Raw genomic sequence first — 16,781 nt, forward strand, 5'->3', positions numbered from 1 at the left:
AAGCCTTGTGCAGCAGCAGGGCTTGATATATCTCCAGGTAATTACCTTACCTTCTTAATTTGAACGTCTGCTTAATTAGGAGAGTAGTTTAGGATACTCTAGTCTCTCCTCGAAGCTTTATGTTTTACGGGTCAAGAAAACTTCCAACTCGTTATGCTTGGTGGATTGAAACTTGGAAGGCAAGGTGAACTATGAAACTAAAAATAACATCAGGTTTTCCAAGGTATGGTTGCTCTGTTCATTGCATCTTATTGAGTGCTCTCCAATTTAATTAAAGCACTCTAAATTAAGGAAGTTTATATTTGGATTTTCCTATTTGCATGAGAAAGGTGTGACAGCTCCAGGGCGTGCCTACGCACCTCTATCAACAGTAAATTCAAAAAAATAGACAAAAAATCAAAGAAATATGAAAGTTTGCAACATCAAAGATGGTCAAACTTTTTAGTTTCTTGCAAGTTTTCATGCCAAAATGTCATGTAGACAACGGTGCACGAACGAGTTTCATATTTCAGTGCTAAAAGTGCTCAAAACTTCAAGCACTGAACTCTTTTCCGTGTATAGAGCTCCTCGAATGGTTTTTTGGCATGAAAACTTGAAAGCACCTAAAAAGTTTGATCATCTTTGATGATCCAAAGTTTTTTTTTCTATTTGTTTTGATTTTACTGTTCATAGATGGTGCCTATGCACTCGGGAGCTGAAAAACCACTCTCTATTTGCATATATGTCTCGATATGATGCCAGCTCGCTTTAGCTACTTCTCCCATATGTATAGATGATTTGTACGCAAACTCTTGTTTCCTGCTAGTGCTGCTGATGTCGTATATAATCAGGCTACGCAATGGTTGGACAAGCTATTATTACACAACGTGACCTGGAGTATATGCTAGTGGATCCGACCCTAGAGCCCACGGCCCTGCCTTTGTCACTTTTGTTAGAAATCACACATGGTTTCTCCAATGACTTGGAAATTGGCAGAGGCGGCTTTGCGACTGTTTATAAGGTACAACACCCTCACACCTGCCCCTTCTCAAGCTCTCAGTCATAAAAATTTATCAGAAATGAGTACTCATGTTTATCCATGCATCTCCTGGCCGGCTTCAGGCAACACTTGAGAATGGATCCGTAGCTGTAAAGAAGTTGCTCAATACGCACATCCACGAGAAAGAATTTCAAGAAGAGGTTAAATGTCTCGTGAAGGTGAAGCACAAGAATATCGTACGATTTCTGGGATATTGTTCCGACACACAAGGAAATATGGCAAATAACAACGGAACATTAGTCATGGCAGATGTGCAACAAAGATTGCTCGTCTTTGAGTATCTACCAAAGGGAAGTCTTGATGTTTATATCAAGAGTAAGACCATGTTTCCATCTTAATTTTCTTCATTGGGGATTGCTTTGTTGGTTCAACGAACTTAGGCATATAACTGAACTTATTTTCTCATCTTGCGTCCACAAGTTAAGAAACTCAAGTGTCTAATATATGTACTAAACTAATTCCCATTTCTCATCTCCCTTTTGTAGATTCACCCAGAGAACTTGAATGGATAGAGCGCTACCGAGTAATAAAAGGGATCTGTAAGGGGTTAAATTATCTTCACAATCAAAATATTCTGCACTTGGATTTAAAACCGGGAAATATATTGTTGGATGAACATATGACTCCGAAAATTACCGATTTTGGACAGTCAAGGTGTATTGAGGAAAATCAAACAAGATTCATGACTAATAATGTGCGAGGAACATTGTAAGCCAACTAAAGCCTATTGATCTTTAACTTTTTTAGCCATAATGTAATTTTATATCGCATTCACTCTGCATATCACTAATTTATGAGGCTATATGTGTCTTTAGGGGATATTGGGCACCGGAATGGCATGAGAATGAAGGAGAGGTATTACAAGTCACACGCAAGTTTGACTTGTACAGTCTTGGTGTTATAATTATGGAGCTTTTGACCGGAATGAAGGGGTCTCGAAGTATTGAAGATGTAATAAAAATTCTATATGTGTCCTTTCCAAGTTAAAATTTGAAATAACGATCTTATGCATTAAAGTTGAGCTTTAATTCAAAAAGATTGTTCCCTTCATAATGTCATCATTATTGGAATCTCCCCAGGTACGTGAAATTTGGAGTCATAAGTCAGACATATCATGGTGGGGTCAAATACAAGTATGTGCTGAGATTGGGATTGAGTGCACTAACTTAATACCAGCCAAGAGACCAGAAAGTATGACGCATATAATTGATAGGATTTTATCAGAAAAAAGTAGTACACATGTAATTCCAGAGGGTGGGCCCAACAATCTTCTTATCCTTCACCCGCCAGCACTTCGCTTCCCCTTCGAGGCAAACAAGGTTATCATGTGTCCGCTTCAGCTAACAAATAACACCGACAAACACATCACATTTACGCTTAGGGAGAAAAGTGGGGGGCCCTCCTTCCTAAGGCTGCCATTGTATGGCGTTGTGCCGCCTAACACCCCTTGCACCCTCATCGTACCCACACAAGCAAAAGAAGAGTTTCCACGAAAGTGGATCACAGATCTGATCCTCCATAGTGCTACATTTACACCAGGGGATTTTGATTCTTTCGAAAGATACCGTTTAGGCCATTGTTTTAGTGTGAAGAGGAATGCAGTGCAGACAATTGTGGAGTTCAAAGCACTTTATACTCTGCCTCGACACATCACGACACTGTTGTCTATGGTAAGATATTACTTTATCAACATAGACGTTATGAACTAGTTCCGCGACCTCCACATTCCCACGTAAGTATTGTTAATTAGTATGTACGTTACGATGAAATCTTATGTTAACATTGACATATTAATAGTTCTTCCTTATGTGTTGAAAAATACAGAACACTACAACTAATAAAAACCATGCAAAATTTGTTTCCATAATTAATTTCTATGTGAGTTATTTTCCCATAAAAATGTTAGTTAACGCAGTTATGTGTGAGTTATTTACCCATAAATATTGTTAGTTAAAGCAGTTCATTGTCACAATGTTAATAATATGTCGTTATAATAATACAAATAACTGTTGGAAATAACATCTTATGAGAACATTACTTCAATCTTCCCATCAAGTTATTAGGTAGAAAAACGATCAAAGATGAACATCAGTCTCCTTTTAGCACGACTAATATTATCCATTCCTTTTCTACTTATTTAATACTTCCTCCGTCCCAAAATAAATATCGCTGATTTAGAACTTTGCCGGGAGAAATTGTAAGGTTGATACTCCTGTGTAAATATTAATTCACCTTTTGTGTTGTTTCACTTGTATTTTGTGGTGGTGGCCGGTTCTGGACTGCACTTACATGCATGCACGCATGGTGATATATTTAGCCAACCACACCCACAATAAAGGTATGAATTGTATCTTCTCTGTCAGGTTTACTATGTGTGTGCAGTAAAACTTCAAGGTGGACCCCGACCAACTGTTAACCATACCCTTGTTGAATCAGATTATATGCCAGGTACGGGTTGTCCTCCGGTATTCCTTGGATACAAACCCGGACAAGCAATGGTGAGTGGAAGTCAAGATGAAGTTATATTTCTTAATTTGTTTGTTCATTAATTGTTGAATATTCATATGGCTCCTCCACCTTTAATTTGAAAAGGTGTGGTTCAACCCGGGTGCACCTACATCCTTTATGCCTACAACTTTCTTCTTCCATATTTCTTCGAAGATGTACAGCGATTTTTTTGATTGATATTAAAATGGAATGGAAGCAACAAGTCGCCAGTGTTATTTAGATCAGGAATGGGCCCTTGGCCAGTTCGTAGTTCGGCGTTGGGACCTCTCCTTTTTACTGAACATACATGATTGTTTTTTATGTGTAGGCAGGATATTGTACATATATGTTTCGTGGTTAATTAATCAGTTAAATATTTTGTGGCAGGATAATAGTTGGGGAAGATTCAGGACATGTTACTATTTGGGACTACCAGACACAGGCAAGTGTGTACTGATATTTTTAGATAAAGACAATTGGTCTGTTTTGGCATTCTTTGGTCACTGTTTACTAACATACTAATTTCTCTATTGTATTATGGCAGAGAAAAGTGGATTCATTTGAACTCTCATCGAAACAAGGCATGATTTCTTATCAACTTCAGTTAATTCTTATATCACGCAATGTGTCGACGGGCTAATAAATTGACCACCTTCCTCGCTGCAGATCTTAGAAGCGTTATATTTATTCAACGGAAACAATGGACTGTTACGGGCACAGGAAATGGTCACGTCCATGTGTACAACTATGAAAAAATGGAAAAGATCACAAGTTTCAGAGTTACAAGATCTGAAGGGTTTCTCACGACAATGGCTGTTCACCCAACCCGGCCGTATTTGCTGACAGCGGGTACACACATGAAACTTTGGGACTGGGACAAGGGTTGGGAGTGTGTGCAGGCATTTAATGTTGCGAATTTTATATACGGGGACAGAGTGTGTCATGTGGCATTTAACACAAATCACAACTTCGCTACTGCTTCAGCTAGTTCAGACAACACTGTGGAGGTATGGGACTCTCTCTCTATTAATTTTAGTATGATGAAGACAGGTGTGTTGGCTTTTTACGTACGTGTGTATCCGAGGCCAGGTTCCTGTATGGTGCAGACGTGCGGTGCATATCGACGTAATGAGACTTCGTTGTGATTCCATCGGTAGGAGTGTGTTGCATCGTCGCTGTCGGATCGTTGATTGTCACGGGTCGCCGCAAAGTACTCTCAATGACATGGACTGGGCTAACAAAATGTTTCTACTGTACCTTTAGTTTGTTGAGTAAATTAGTATTATTTATTAACTTAATACAGAAAAAATCATAAACATGACGTTGACAATATTAAACACATACTGATATTTGATCACGTAATTACATACTAGACATATAGCAGATATATCTTTGCAAATAGCTAGTACGACCAACACAAAAATAAATAGGAGCAGGATAAACGAGTTATACCTATTAGTTGGCCACGGCGGCACCTTCTTCACGGCAGCGAGTTTCTCCGCTTCGCTGGACATGTTAATGACGACGAAGGCGATGAGGATGTAGATGAAGTAGTGGACAAAGACGACCCGCGGCAAGCAGTTAGGTAGGAGATGCTCCCAAAAAACCAATAACCCTTCTCCCGGTGCAGGATTGCAAAGGGCAGGGTTCCGGAGGTCCGCTCTCTCATATAGTCGTGCACACGGTGGACGAGATCTAATAGCCTGTAGCAGGAGCAAGAGGAACGATGGTGGGCAGTGTGCGGGAGCTGGCAGATGCGATCTGATCTGATGTCGTGGCTATGGTTGCCGACGCTTACAGTATATATGCTGAGTCAGCTAGCGAGATGTCGGGTAGAAATACATTGGTGTCGGCAAGTTCCCACGGCCTAACGTCTATATTCTTGGCTCGCTCATTAATGACACATAATTAATGACCAATGTTCTTGACCGGCAAAAACTAAGTGCATGCATGACATAGGTCTGATCTCAGTTCAATCAGGAAACACGACGCACTCGCGGGTGAGGCATGGCGACGTGAGGCGTGTAGCAAAGTGGAAGCGCGAGAGAACCACTCCTTCTCAAGCTCCAATAAATGTGGAAGAGAACGCCTTTTAAAGAGGTCTAAAACGCCTACCACTAGCGGGGTGGTGCCAACCCTCACACCACCTAGTCATGACACCCTCATGGGACCTTAGGGATTTTATGAAATTGTTAGATGTGCCTGAAGCATGAATCCCTTATGATATCTCGAAGGTCCATAGTGTTCTTTGTTTCAAACACTGTTTTGATATATTAATATTTTCACTTGAGACCAGTTAAGGTTGAACATCCACCTGGGGGAAGTACCTACACTTCTTGAAAACTAAGAAATGGATTATGCCTTGAATTGTTAGTTTGGCTTAAAGGAGTTTCACCAAATGTCTCACCGGTACTAGGCAGTCCCAGGCTGATCCCTTGGGTGGAGCATATTAGTAACGCCCCTGTCCTATTCATTAGCTTACTCGAGATCATCCTATATCATAGATTGTGACCAGGAGTCGAACTCATATAGGTGTGTTCTTCCAAAGATTGCTCAGTATTACAACATCTTTTTTATAAAGCCTCAACACATTAAGACAAAAGTCAACCTGCCAACAGTTTCAGAGAGTTTTGCATCTTCAATGGAGTGGGTTATTACGTTATGCTCCTTAGTTACTAGTAGCTTGTTTTCCGAGATCCTGCTTCACGTGATCTCTGATCATATAGGTTGGGTAACCACCATGGAAACTTCGAGCGAAGGAGCGAGCCAATTCCTCTGTTCCGGTAGAGCCAATTCCTTTCAAGAATTGTTTACTTTATTGTCTTTCCTCCAGTGAACAGAGTGGAAGACCGTGCCTCATACCCATCTCCCTCTTTGCATTTTCAATCACGCCACATTATACTCCTTTAGTGAAGGAATCTGTCAGATTCTTAGCTGACTGGATAGTATCCAACACTATCACCCTAGAGTCTCTTGCATATATGATAGCTTTTAATCTCCTTCTTGTTTGCTTTGTGGATTTTATTCTTTTCTTTGAACTCTTTGCCTTGAGAACAACTGTCACATTGTCATAGTTCATAAGAATAGCCGGAGCGGGCTTTTCAACCACTGGCAAGTCCACCAAAAGCTCTCGAAGTCATTATGCTTTGACACATGATCTGTTAAATGTTATGAGTTGTCCTTCCATTATCGACTTCCCTAAGACAGTTTGCTTGCAAGACTTCCATGAAACTGCGCCACCTCCAAGTGTGAACATATATCCACTTGGGGCCTTCATATCATCAGCATCGGAGATCCAATATGCATCACTATACCATTCAAGTACCGACAAGTATCAGGTATAGTGAAGTCCATAGATCATAGTACCTTTTAGATAGCACATAACTCTTTCAACATCATGCCTAATGTACATCTCTCAGATTGGCGGAAAACCGACAAAATTTGCACACAACAAACATGATATCGGGCCTTGTAGCCCAAACCAGATACACGAGTGAACCAATAATTTGAGATTATCTCAATTTATCTTTAGTCGTGCCTTCAAACTTTTGAATTCACACACCAGGATCATATGGTGTTGGAGAAATTTTGTAGTACGAATGTACAAAACAACTCAAAATCTTCTTAACTTAGTGGAATTGTAGAAGTGTAATCGCACCCTCATTATCTCTAAATATCTTGATGTTCAAGATAACATCAGCCACACCAATGTCCTTCATCTCAAAGTTTTGAGATAGAAAAGTATTAGCCCGCTCAATGACTTTGAGGTTACTTCCAAATATCAGTATGCCAACAACATGCAAATATAGTATAACTCCTTCACTCCCACCGAAGCGATAGTATACACATTTGTCGTCTTCTTTAACAACAAAGCCAACAGATGTCAATATTTTATCAGACTTCTCATGCCATTGCTTACATGCTTGTTTCAGGCCATATAAAGATTGAAGCAACCTACACACCTTCCCTTCGTGACTATCTATTACAAAGCCATCTAGATGTTGCATGTAGATTCCTTGTCTAGATCTCCATTTAGGAAAGACATCTTAGCGTTCATCTTATGGACGAGAAGAACATGCAAGGCAGCAAACGAGGGTAACACTTGAATGGTTGTCAGTCTGGCTAGTTGGGCAAAGTATAGAAGAAAACTACTTCTTTCTAGGTATAATATTGGCCACAATACTGACCTTTTACTTTTCAATTCTACCACCAAGCCTAAGCTTCTCTCTCAACACCCAATTACATCCCAATGGTTGCAACCATAGGGACGCTCAGTGATTTCCCATGCCAAGTTAGCAAAGATGGAATCCATCTCGCTACCGACCGCATCGTTCCAGTAGTCACCATCTCGACAAGCATAAACTTATGAAATAGAAGTGAGAGTAACATCCATTAGGTACACAAGGTAATCCGGTTGGATGGGCCTAAGGCCCACCCTATATTTCAACACATTTTCTTTACTTTCTTTGGTGATGACCTCCCACACAGATGGTTGTGAAGGTTTGGAGTCTTGATTGTCCAAGCTCTAACTATGCGCTATCTGGGCATTTGCACAAAGTGAACTGCTTGGATTTCTTCACATGCCACAGTAACGAGTTTTTGATTACGGGATCACATGATCATACTGCCAAGGTATGCCATTCTTATGGAAAAACATGCTAAAACAGTACGTACGTGTATATATGGCAATGCTCGTAACGCATGCTTTAATCTCTTCTGCCCAAATCAGATATGGTATTTGCAGAAGAAGATATGTGCATATACACTTACAGCATTCGTAGCTCCAGTTACAGCTGTCCTGTACCAACCCAGTCTTGAGACTCTAATTACAGGTACAGAAGATGGTGTTCTTTATTTTTGGAGCACGACAAACTGCAGGTAATATTAAATTTAGTTACTGTAGATGGTGTCCTACAGAAGCACATGCATTAGTGAACCATTTGTTGTTGACATAGCATTAGTTAGTCGACTATTGATGTCTGCACTAAATATACAAGACCATACATGGATTTCCACTCTACTTTCTGATAGAAAAAATTTCCATAGGATATATTCATGCCCCCCCACGCTCAAAATAATTATCAACATTGACTGTTTCGGAGGTGTCCACCATCTCGCATGTGTGATGGGAAGGTATATTTTCATCCTTTTTCCTTATATGCATAAGAGCGCATATTGCCATACTTCATAATTTAAACGCAGACTAATAATGTTATACAAGTATGTATGTTAGGGTCGTGATTGGAAATTATAACACAGTAGCAATTATGGAAATTGCTAATAAGAATTGGCAGGAGCAATCAACAAATTACAATGAGAAGCAGATAAGTGCGAATATGGGACAACATGCTGGAGACACAAAGTCTAAGGTGAGTTCATTAAATATAGACTTTGAGTTTATTATTTGTGAAGCTGCTTACCAAGTTCACTTGTCTAGTTTCACTCATAATAGGTTCCTTCCACAATGTAAATCGATCTCTCGAAGTAATTATGAAATTCGTATTGAATTGATGGCAGCTATTAAAGCCATGACAACCTTGGCACTGTACAACTCTAGCCCCTACACAGTTTTCATCCTCAGCGATTGGTTCTGTTTGTCTTCCTCGTCTCCTGTGGCCGTTTTTGGCGCCCCGCAGTATGGGAGACTACGTAACTTCACACCCGCTGAGTGTCTTGGTCTAGTATGTTAGGTGTTGCTATCCTCATGTCGTTTTTTCTGGTGGTAGAGGTGACAACAAAGTGAAATAAGTTCCTTCAGTCCCATCCCCATATCATTGGCGGTGGTTATAGAATTGCGGCTGACAAGTGAGGATTGGTTTTCCTAGATCCGATCTGTGTGGTTGTGCGGGGGAGATTTGTCAATAATGATGTTTCTAGCTCGTTTCTGGTGGTCTCGTCAATCAAATCATGCGAAGCCTCTTTCAGCGGTGACTTGGGGTTGTGTCTCCTTGTCCAGACTTAATCTTTGCTTTCTTCTCCAAGTCGATGGTCCGTCCTTCGGATCGTTGTCGCTAGCATATCTGCGGGCAATATCTGGTGACTTTCCAGAAATAAATCCCTGGCTCCCTCGATGTGGAGCAGGTGTGGCATATAGATAGGCTCACGACGCCCCGTCAGCTTGTGCAGGTTGAATAGGGGGACAAATTCCCTTTGAGCATGTTTGTTATTTTTATTTTTGTCAGGGGTGTTACTCTGTCCTTCACAAAATATTAATTAGTTCATACGAGTTCTGCGCATTTTTAATTACTCATAGCTCCTATTTTTAAGACCTGTGAATACTTACCTAGATGGCCAATGCTTCTATTTAGCAGATCACAGGGTCCATGAGCAAGCTACTTGATGTCAGCCCGCAGGAACTCTGCTTCCCCTACCATCCTAATGAGCCCTATCCATGCTTATTGCACCTAACAAACAATACTGATGAAGAAGTGGCATTTAGACTTGTAGACAGGAGCGGCAAGTCCCCGTGGTGCTTTACCAAACTGCCATTGTATGGCATTGTTCCGCAGAGATCCACTCAAACTTTAATGGTGACAACGAAAGAGGAGATGAAGTTAGAGAGAGCAAGAGACTTTGATCTAGCCATCCAGAGTTATTTCTTGCGAGACAATTACACGGTATTCAAAGACAGATTGGAGTCTGATAAATTTTTCATGGAGGCTGAACAATTCAAGAATATGGTGCATGAGGTGACCTTGGAAGCCGTCTATCCGATGTACGAAGAGATCCGATCTGAGGTGAGTTAATTCAGTTGAACACAAAAAATTATCTTAAGTACTCCCAGGAGAGAGTTGGAGAGTTCAACATTACGTTGATCTCTGTGTGTGTGTGTGTGTGTGTGTGTGATAGTAGCACTACCACACTACCGTAGTAGTATAGCACTACTACACTAATAACATAGACAATAGAGGGTGCTCCCCGCCTCCCTGGATCCCCTACAACATGACGAAGAGAGAGTGGATGGTAGAACTTCCCGCAATGGCTGAGCAGAGCTATGGTGGGAAAACCAGGATAGGTAGGGATGGCGATGCGTCGATGGGAGGGAGGGGTTGAACACCCTAAGCGGTAGTTGACGAGTGGGGACCACAACCCGTGGCAAATCCACAACCGGATGTAGGCGGCAATGGTGTTGGAGGTGACACACTTGGGATCTACGACCCAGGAGAGGTGCATCGAATGCAGATAAATGCAGGATGACTAGCCCGGTCATCGGAGGACGAGTACGGGGATGGTGACACGCCTCCCGGATCCACACCCGTGGGAGAGGTGGTAAGAGTGGTGCAGCGAGATCCGAGACCCATTAATATTAGGACATCGTAGGTTAACGTGGGATGACCACCCTAGGCCGTGGTGGATTAACGGGCATGGTGATCCCACCCAAAGCTCTAGCTGTGAAGCAGGGCCAGCTTTGGAACACAACACGAGTGTTAACTGCCTTGGCCCAGACCTGGGTGCCGGGGGGTGGGGGAGGGGGTCTGCATTTTAACGTCTGTTTGTATGCATAATTTGGCGAGCCAACATCACATTCTTAAAAAAAAAAAAGGCGCTAATTACCACGAATCAGGCTCGGGAGTGGCTGAGAATCGGGAAAGAATTGCATGACACATCATTAGCTCGCTAATTGCCACTCGCTTAATCGTGACCTTTCATCTTTGTCTGGAAGACTAGAGGGCACCTTGCCTCCTCCTCTGTACCCCACATCACTTGCACTAGGCATGCGTCTCTCGGCCCTCTGCTTCAGGCATCTCCAACCGCTGCATGTGTGATTTACCTTCTTCTCTTTATGAGTACAACCAATTTACTGAAGCATTTTAGATGTTAGGGTTATAAATTTTTTTTTTAAAAATCTAGGTATTTACTTTTCTTCACAATTTAGGTGTTATATTGTTGCTAAGAAGCATTTGTCGGATGAATTTTTTTTGAAAAGGGGCTAATCAATTTATTGTATCGCAAGGGGTGCTTTAGTAAGTTCTTTTCAGTTTCAAGTAACGTTGATGTCTATGATTCCATAATATGGGATATTCTTGACAATAATGAAATTGATATTTTAATTGAAAAAAGGACATATGACTTTGCATCAATGGTGGTGTGGGCTGTTTGGATTGTGGCCCCTACATCGACTATTGCTGTGCGATCACAGACAACAATCATGATCAACCTTCAGTGCTGTTACCTGGTAGGTGTCCTGGTGACAACTGGAGGGTGGCCTGTTAGTGGAATTGTTAACACGGGCCTCTCACGGCACCCTATTTAAGTCATTTTTCACAAAATTTTATTACACACAACCAAACTCGATCAACACTTCTGTTTCTCTATGTATTGAATTCAATGCATTTGCTTTCCTGCGGGAAATTGGATGACAACGACCTGCCAAATGTAGACTTGCATATATGTGTCCTCCAACTTAATTTCAGCTATTGTCTCTCGTGTTGACTGGTGTTTTGTTTGGTCAGCATATATCAGTGAAGTATAATCCTGACAGTATATGTTCCCTGGATACACATCCAACAGAACTATGGTGGGTGACATATTTCATTGTATCCCTGTTTCTTTGTTTAAATCAATGTGGATTTCATTATAACATACAATAAATTTCTTGTTGTCACACAGGATTTTAACTGGCCATTATAGTGGATCTGCTCACGTATGGAACCATGAGATGAAGGCAAGCTAATTCATTCTCTTATATAGTTACATTATTATCCGTATATATGTACCGCGCCTAAATGTTAAGGGTGATCATAACAAAAAACGATTAGTATGTTTATATGCTGGTAAATTTACACCTTGGCCTTTTCCGTTGAGCTGACAAAGTTATTTTCTACGACATGTAGCACCCACTGAACTCATTTAAAGTCTCAGATGATGAAGGTATTCTTTCTGACTCGTATCTATGAGTAGTAATTAAGCTTGTATATGTCATATAAATATACAGTACCATAGAGTACTAATTAAATTGATCACTCACATTGCAGTTTGCTCCATGAAATTTATTGCAAGGGAATGCATTGTAGCTGTGACACGTGATAATCACCTCCATGTGTACGATTGTGCATGTGTATCGAAAATCGAAAAGATCAGGAGTGTCATACCTCCGCATTATGTGTCCTCCAGTCCAATACTAGCCGTTCATCCAATCCTACCGTATGTGTTGTTATCACAGGCAGTGGTTTTAGACTGGGAGCAGGGCTGGAAGCCCAAACAAAGATTTTGGGCTGGTTGGTCTGATGTACCAGAGGCGGCCGCATTTAACCCTGGGGATGCCGAATGTTTTGCGACTGGGTGTAAGAATGGCAAAGTACAGGTTTGTCTGGCCAGACTTCTCCTTTTTTTGCTAGTGAAACTTTAACTTCATAACTTTTACTGCTAGACCTTCAGTCCTCCTTGTATATGCTTGATGATATTCAGGTTTGGCTGCTTGGTTCTCTCTACCCTGAATATTCTTTCGGTGGGCATTCCGGTACTGTGAACTGCGTTGATTTTATCCCACATGGAGGTCAACACTATTTGGTCAGTTGCTCTGAGGATGGCACTATCATGGTATATATATGTACCATTATGATCAAACCGCCCACTAGCTAAGTTATACAGTAGGCTTGTTCTAAAAATGGTAGTTGTAGAGGTAGGGAAGATCCACCTTTTTGAAAAAGAAACAATACTAAAGAATATTCGCTGTGTTTCTTTGAAATCAGATCTGGGACTTGCAGAAAAGGGAAGGCATTTGTACAATCGAAGTTAGGGCTCCAGTTCTTTCTGTCCTTGCCCATCCAAACCTCCCGTTATTAATTACAGGGACATCACATGGCATCATTTACGTGTGGAGCTCTACTGATTTCAGGTAATCATCATATTTGTATGATGACACTATGAATGCCCTTCCGATCGTCTTTGTAGAGATTTCAACAATTGACTACATACGGAGCAAAATGAGTGAATCTACACTCTAAAATATGTCTACATACATCCGTATGTGGTACTCCATTTGAAATGTCTAAAAAGACAAATATTTAGGAACGGAGGGAGTATATGTTATTGCACGTAAACCTCAAGCAATGCTATCATGCAGTGTAGTGCCAAATATATAACACGTAGGTCCTTATGTTGTATATGTCAATTTTTTGCTCTCATATGGCGAAATTTTGCTGTAACTCATGATAAATATGTAACTGATTGCTCAATATCCGTCAGGCTAAAGAGAACAATTAACTTAGGTGGTGGTGGACCTATTGTCTCTCTTGGATATTTGATGGCTTTACGAAGGTACTTGTTTTTGCTATTTTTATTTCATTTCCGCTGTTAAACAATGATATAGCTTTCACACATATGCTAGTTTATCATGCTATTTTTTTGTTCATACAAGCATATTTATAATTTGTTCTGGACTGCCAGGTCCAAATTTTTTTTAATGGCATGTCATAGTTTTTTGCATTGCTGTTGCAATTGCATATGGCACCAAACTTATGACCTTTGTGGCAGGATTGTGATTAGGCAAAAGAACACAATAACTAACATGGAAATCACCGATGAGGAAGCGTTGGTACCTGAAAGTACGTCGACGAAGGGAGCTGAAGCGGAGCGCAATCAAGACAGAGCAGAGGACAGCAAAACAGAGGAACTGGTTGAAATGCAAGAGCAGCAAGGAGCTGAAGCGGAGCGCATTCAAGACAAAGCAGAGGACAGCGAAACAGAGGAACTGGATGAAATGGAGGAGCAGCAAGAGTTGCAACCCACGATTGTAAAGCCCCGAGCACAACGCCGCCAGGAGAAGAAACAAGCCCGCGTGCTGGCGAAGCGAGCTGAAGTGGAGCGCAGAAAAGCTGAAGCAGAGCAACGCCGCCGGGAGAAACAACACGCCCGTGTGCTGGCAATGCGGGCTCAAGTGGTGCGAAGTCAAGCCGAAGCAGAGCATTCTGACGCAGAGGAATGGGCTGAAACACAAGAGCATGAATTGCTGGATGTTGGGACCAACGAGTCAGCTCGCCCGTCTCATGTTGTTGAAAGTTCTCAACGCTGGTGGGTGCATTTCTTTGGTTCCTCATCGACTCCCGTTGAAAGAGCAGGTGGACTAGCTTTGGTTGCTCTGTTGTTAGCACTAATCTTCATCGGAGCGGCATCAGGGGGACCGGAACGTACCCATGGCTGAGCTATGACTGCCTTGGTTGTCTCGTTGGGTTCACCAGACTTTAAAAAGTTAAAGAAAATTATTGTTTTTCCTTTCTAAAAAAATACTATATATCAAAGAGAAATTGTATAGCTGAAAATCTCAGTTTATCATAATCTTATTTCTCCACTCAGTCTGTTGCTACTTTGTTTAATAAAAATGGCGGTGTGCATAACATGATGCAGAGGCCGGGAATTATCACCCTGTTCCGAAAATAACTCATTGTTTTCAGCACCATGGAACCCTGCATGGTGCGATTTACTGCAATTCGGCACCTACACTATTAGGAAAAACCCTAGTAGTAGCGTGAGTTAAACACCTAGTAGTAGCGGGTGTCCTCGCTACTCCCTTGAGGCTAGAGCCTACTTGTAGCAGTAGTGTTGGTTGAAACAGTCATACTGCTATCCATACCTAGCAGTAGTGTTGGTTGGCCCCACACTACTGCTATCTAGTAGTAGTGTTGCCTTTATACCCGCGCTGCTTCTTTTGTCTGGGCAACTTGCAGCAATAGTTCATGCAACAACGACGTAGTTGCAATGGCGGCTGTGACGCGAGGACGTTTCCTGCAACATGGTCTTTGTTGAAGAAAATTGCAACAAGGTGTGTGTTCTATAAATACAGAGAACAGACCGGAGATGCTACTGTAAATTTTAAAACAGAGGGTCTTTTTGATAGAATACAGCGGAGAGGTTGGAGATTTTGCAAATTTTGCAACTGGGACCTTGTCGCAGGAATTAGGTTTTACAATAAGGAGAACAAATTTTGCAAAAGCATCTTGTTGCAGGAACGAGGTTTGCAACAAATGACGGTTTTTTTAGAAAAGGAGGAGGACCCCGCCTCTGCATCTGGACGATGCATGCAGCCACTTTATTAATTATTCGTACAAGACCTTACAAAGTCATACAACAGTAGTACTAAAGCCGCCGTCTAGGCAACATGTGTCGCTACTTCTATCCAGTTGATGAAGGGATGCTGATAGTCCGGGCCTAATACCAAACAAACATCGCAACCAAACCTAACATCTAAGACCTGAGGTCCCAACCAGGACGCCTGTCGGGTATGGGCCACCTACCAGTCCGGCGCACTCCTCAACCAAGACGCCTGCCGGGTATGAGGGCGCCGCAGCCACCTGCAACCAATCCATCTTCAGTGTTGTACTGCTGCATCTACCTTGCCCGGTCTAGCTGTCGTCGATGCCATGACAACGCCAGACAACGCCACCATCCTGCGCTCGTCCATCATCACACGCCCACCGGCGAGACCCCGATGCTCCATGCCACTGAGACCCGCCGATGTCGACGTGCCAGATGCCACACCGCTCCTCCGTCGCGAACACCACCTGTTGCCACTGGTTCCATCCCCTTCGCATGCAGTTCCTCTAACCGAGCACCCAAACGCCCCAGGCGGCGCCTCCAAGAAGGGTACGACATACGCAGTGCTGCCGCCGCCCAATCTAAGGAGATTTTGGGTTTTCACCCGGGCATGGGGGCGGTGTAGAGGGCTGGGACCTCGACGGTGCCTACATGTAGGAGAACGGCGACCATGGTTGTCGCCACCGTCGGGATGAACGAGTCATCCAGAGTTTCCCCTGGTCCGATGTCACCTCTACCAGCCTCCGCGAACGCACCGCGGCCGATGACCACGATCGTAGGCCACCAAGTGCTGCGGGAGAAGGCCTGCAGCGCGGAGGAGATCCACCGGCAACTCACCGCCCACGCAGTCAAGATGCCGTCCATCCACCCCCCACGAACATCGCCAACAGAGTGTGCCGTCTCCATGCCTAACGAGGATGCCGCCCCAGGTCCAGGTTCCTCCACGATGGCCGGAGTGGCGAGATCCGCCACGAGCGACGAGATCCGGCACCGCGCGACCGATGCCATCGCCCAAGCCTACCGTCGACCGATCTCGCCGCCAGCGGGGGTCCCACACGCATGGATCTCGGCACCCGTGCATGGCCGCGACACCGCCGCCTTCGGGATCCGCCACACCGCCGGAAGGGCAGCACCCCGCAGATCAGGACGCCCCGTGCCGCCGCGGATCCGGGAGAGAGAGGAGAGACCTTCCGCCGCCGCCGTCGGACGCACTGGCTTTGCC

At 43.0% G+C, this 16,781-nt stretch overlaps 1 protein-coding gene across 4 annotated transcripts; it reads left to right on the forward strand.

The window, feature by feature from the left end:
* The first annotated feature begins 6 nt into the window (after positions 1-6).
* LOC119337499 lies at positions 7-14,816 on the forward strand. 4 transcript variants are annotated; one of them, XM_037609660.1, is made up of 24 exons: positions 7-37; positions 831-1,000; positions 1,102-1,354; positions 1,525-1,747; positions 1,855-1,990; positions 2,119-2,709; positions 3,357-3,377; positions 3,476-3,537; positions 3,914-3,968; positions 4,071-4,107; positions 4,193-4,533; positions 8,015-8,158; positions 8,256-8,404; positions 8,573-8,659; positions 8,760-8,895; positions 9,835-10,263; positions 11,980-12,044; positions 12,137-12,191; positions 12,361-12,397; positions 12,502-12,830; positions 12,935-13,066; positions 13,219-13,364; positions 13,715-13,786; positions 14,003-14,816. In XM_037609660.1, exons 2-24 carry the CDS (start codon positions 839-841, stop codon positions 14,667-14,669), a joined length of 4,329 nt encoding a protein of 1,442 aa, XP_037465557.1. In that variant the 5' UTR covers positions 7-37; positions 831-838; the 3' UTR covers positions 14,670-14,816. The 4 variants fall into 4 exon arrangements, with proteins under 4 accessions (XP_037465557.1, XP_037465560.1, XP_037465558.1 ...); XM_037609663.1 differs by having other exon boundaries at positions 12,935-13,036; XM_037609661.1 differs by having other exon boundaries at positions 9,838-10,263.
* The last annotated feature ends 1,965 nt before the right edge of the window (positions 14,817-16,781 follow it).

This window comes from Triticum dicoccoides, chromosome 7B, assembly GCF_002162155.2.
Source record: "Triticum dicoccoides isolate Atlit2015 ecotype Zavitan chromosome 7B, WEW_v2.0, whole genome shotgun sequence".
NCBI classification, from domain to species: domain Eukaryota; kingdom Viridiplantae; phylum Streptophyta; class Magnoliopsida; order Poales; family Poaceae; genus Triticum; species Triticum dicoccoides.

What these genes read in the sequence shown, in the direction of transcription:
- LOC119337499 (XM_037609660.1), top strand. Translation starts at nt 839, where the DNA reads ATGGTTGGACAAGCTATTATTACACAACGTGACCTGGAGTATATGCTA. An exon ending in TCTTGATGTTTATATCAAGA is followed by an intron (nt 1,355 to 1,524) that starts GTAAGACCATGT and finishes TCCCTTTTGTAG; the next exon opens with ATTCACCCAGAGAACTTGAA. An exon ending in GTTCAGACAACACTGTGGAG is followed by an intron (nt 4,534 to 8,014) that starts GTATGGGACTCT and finishes CCTCCCACACAG; the next exon opens with ATGGTTGTGAAGGTTTGGAG.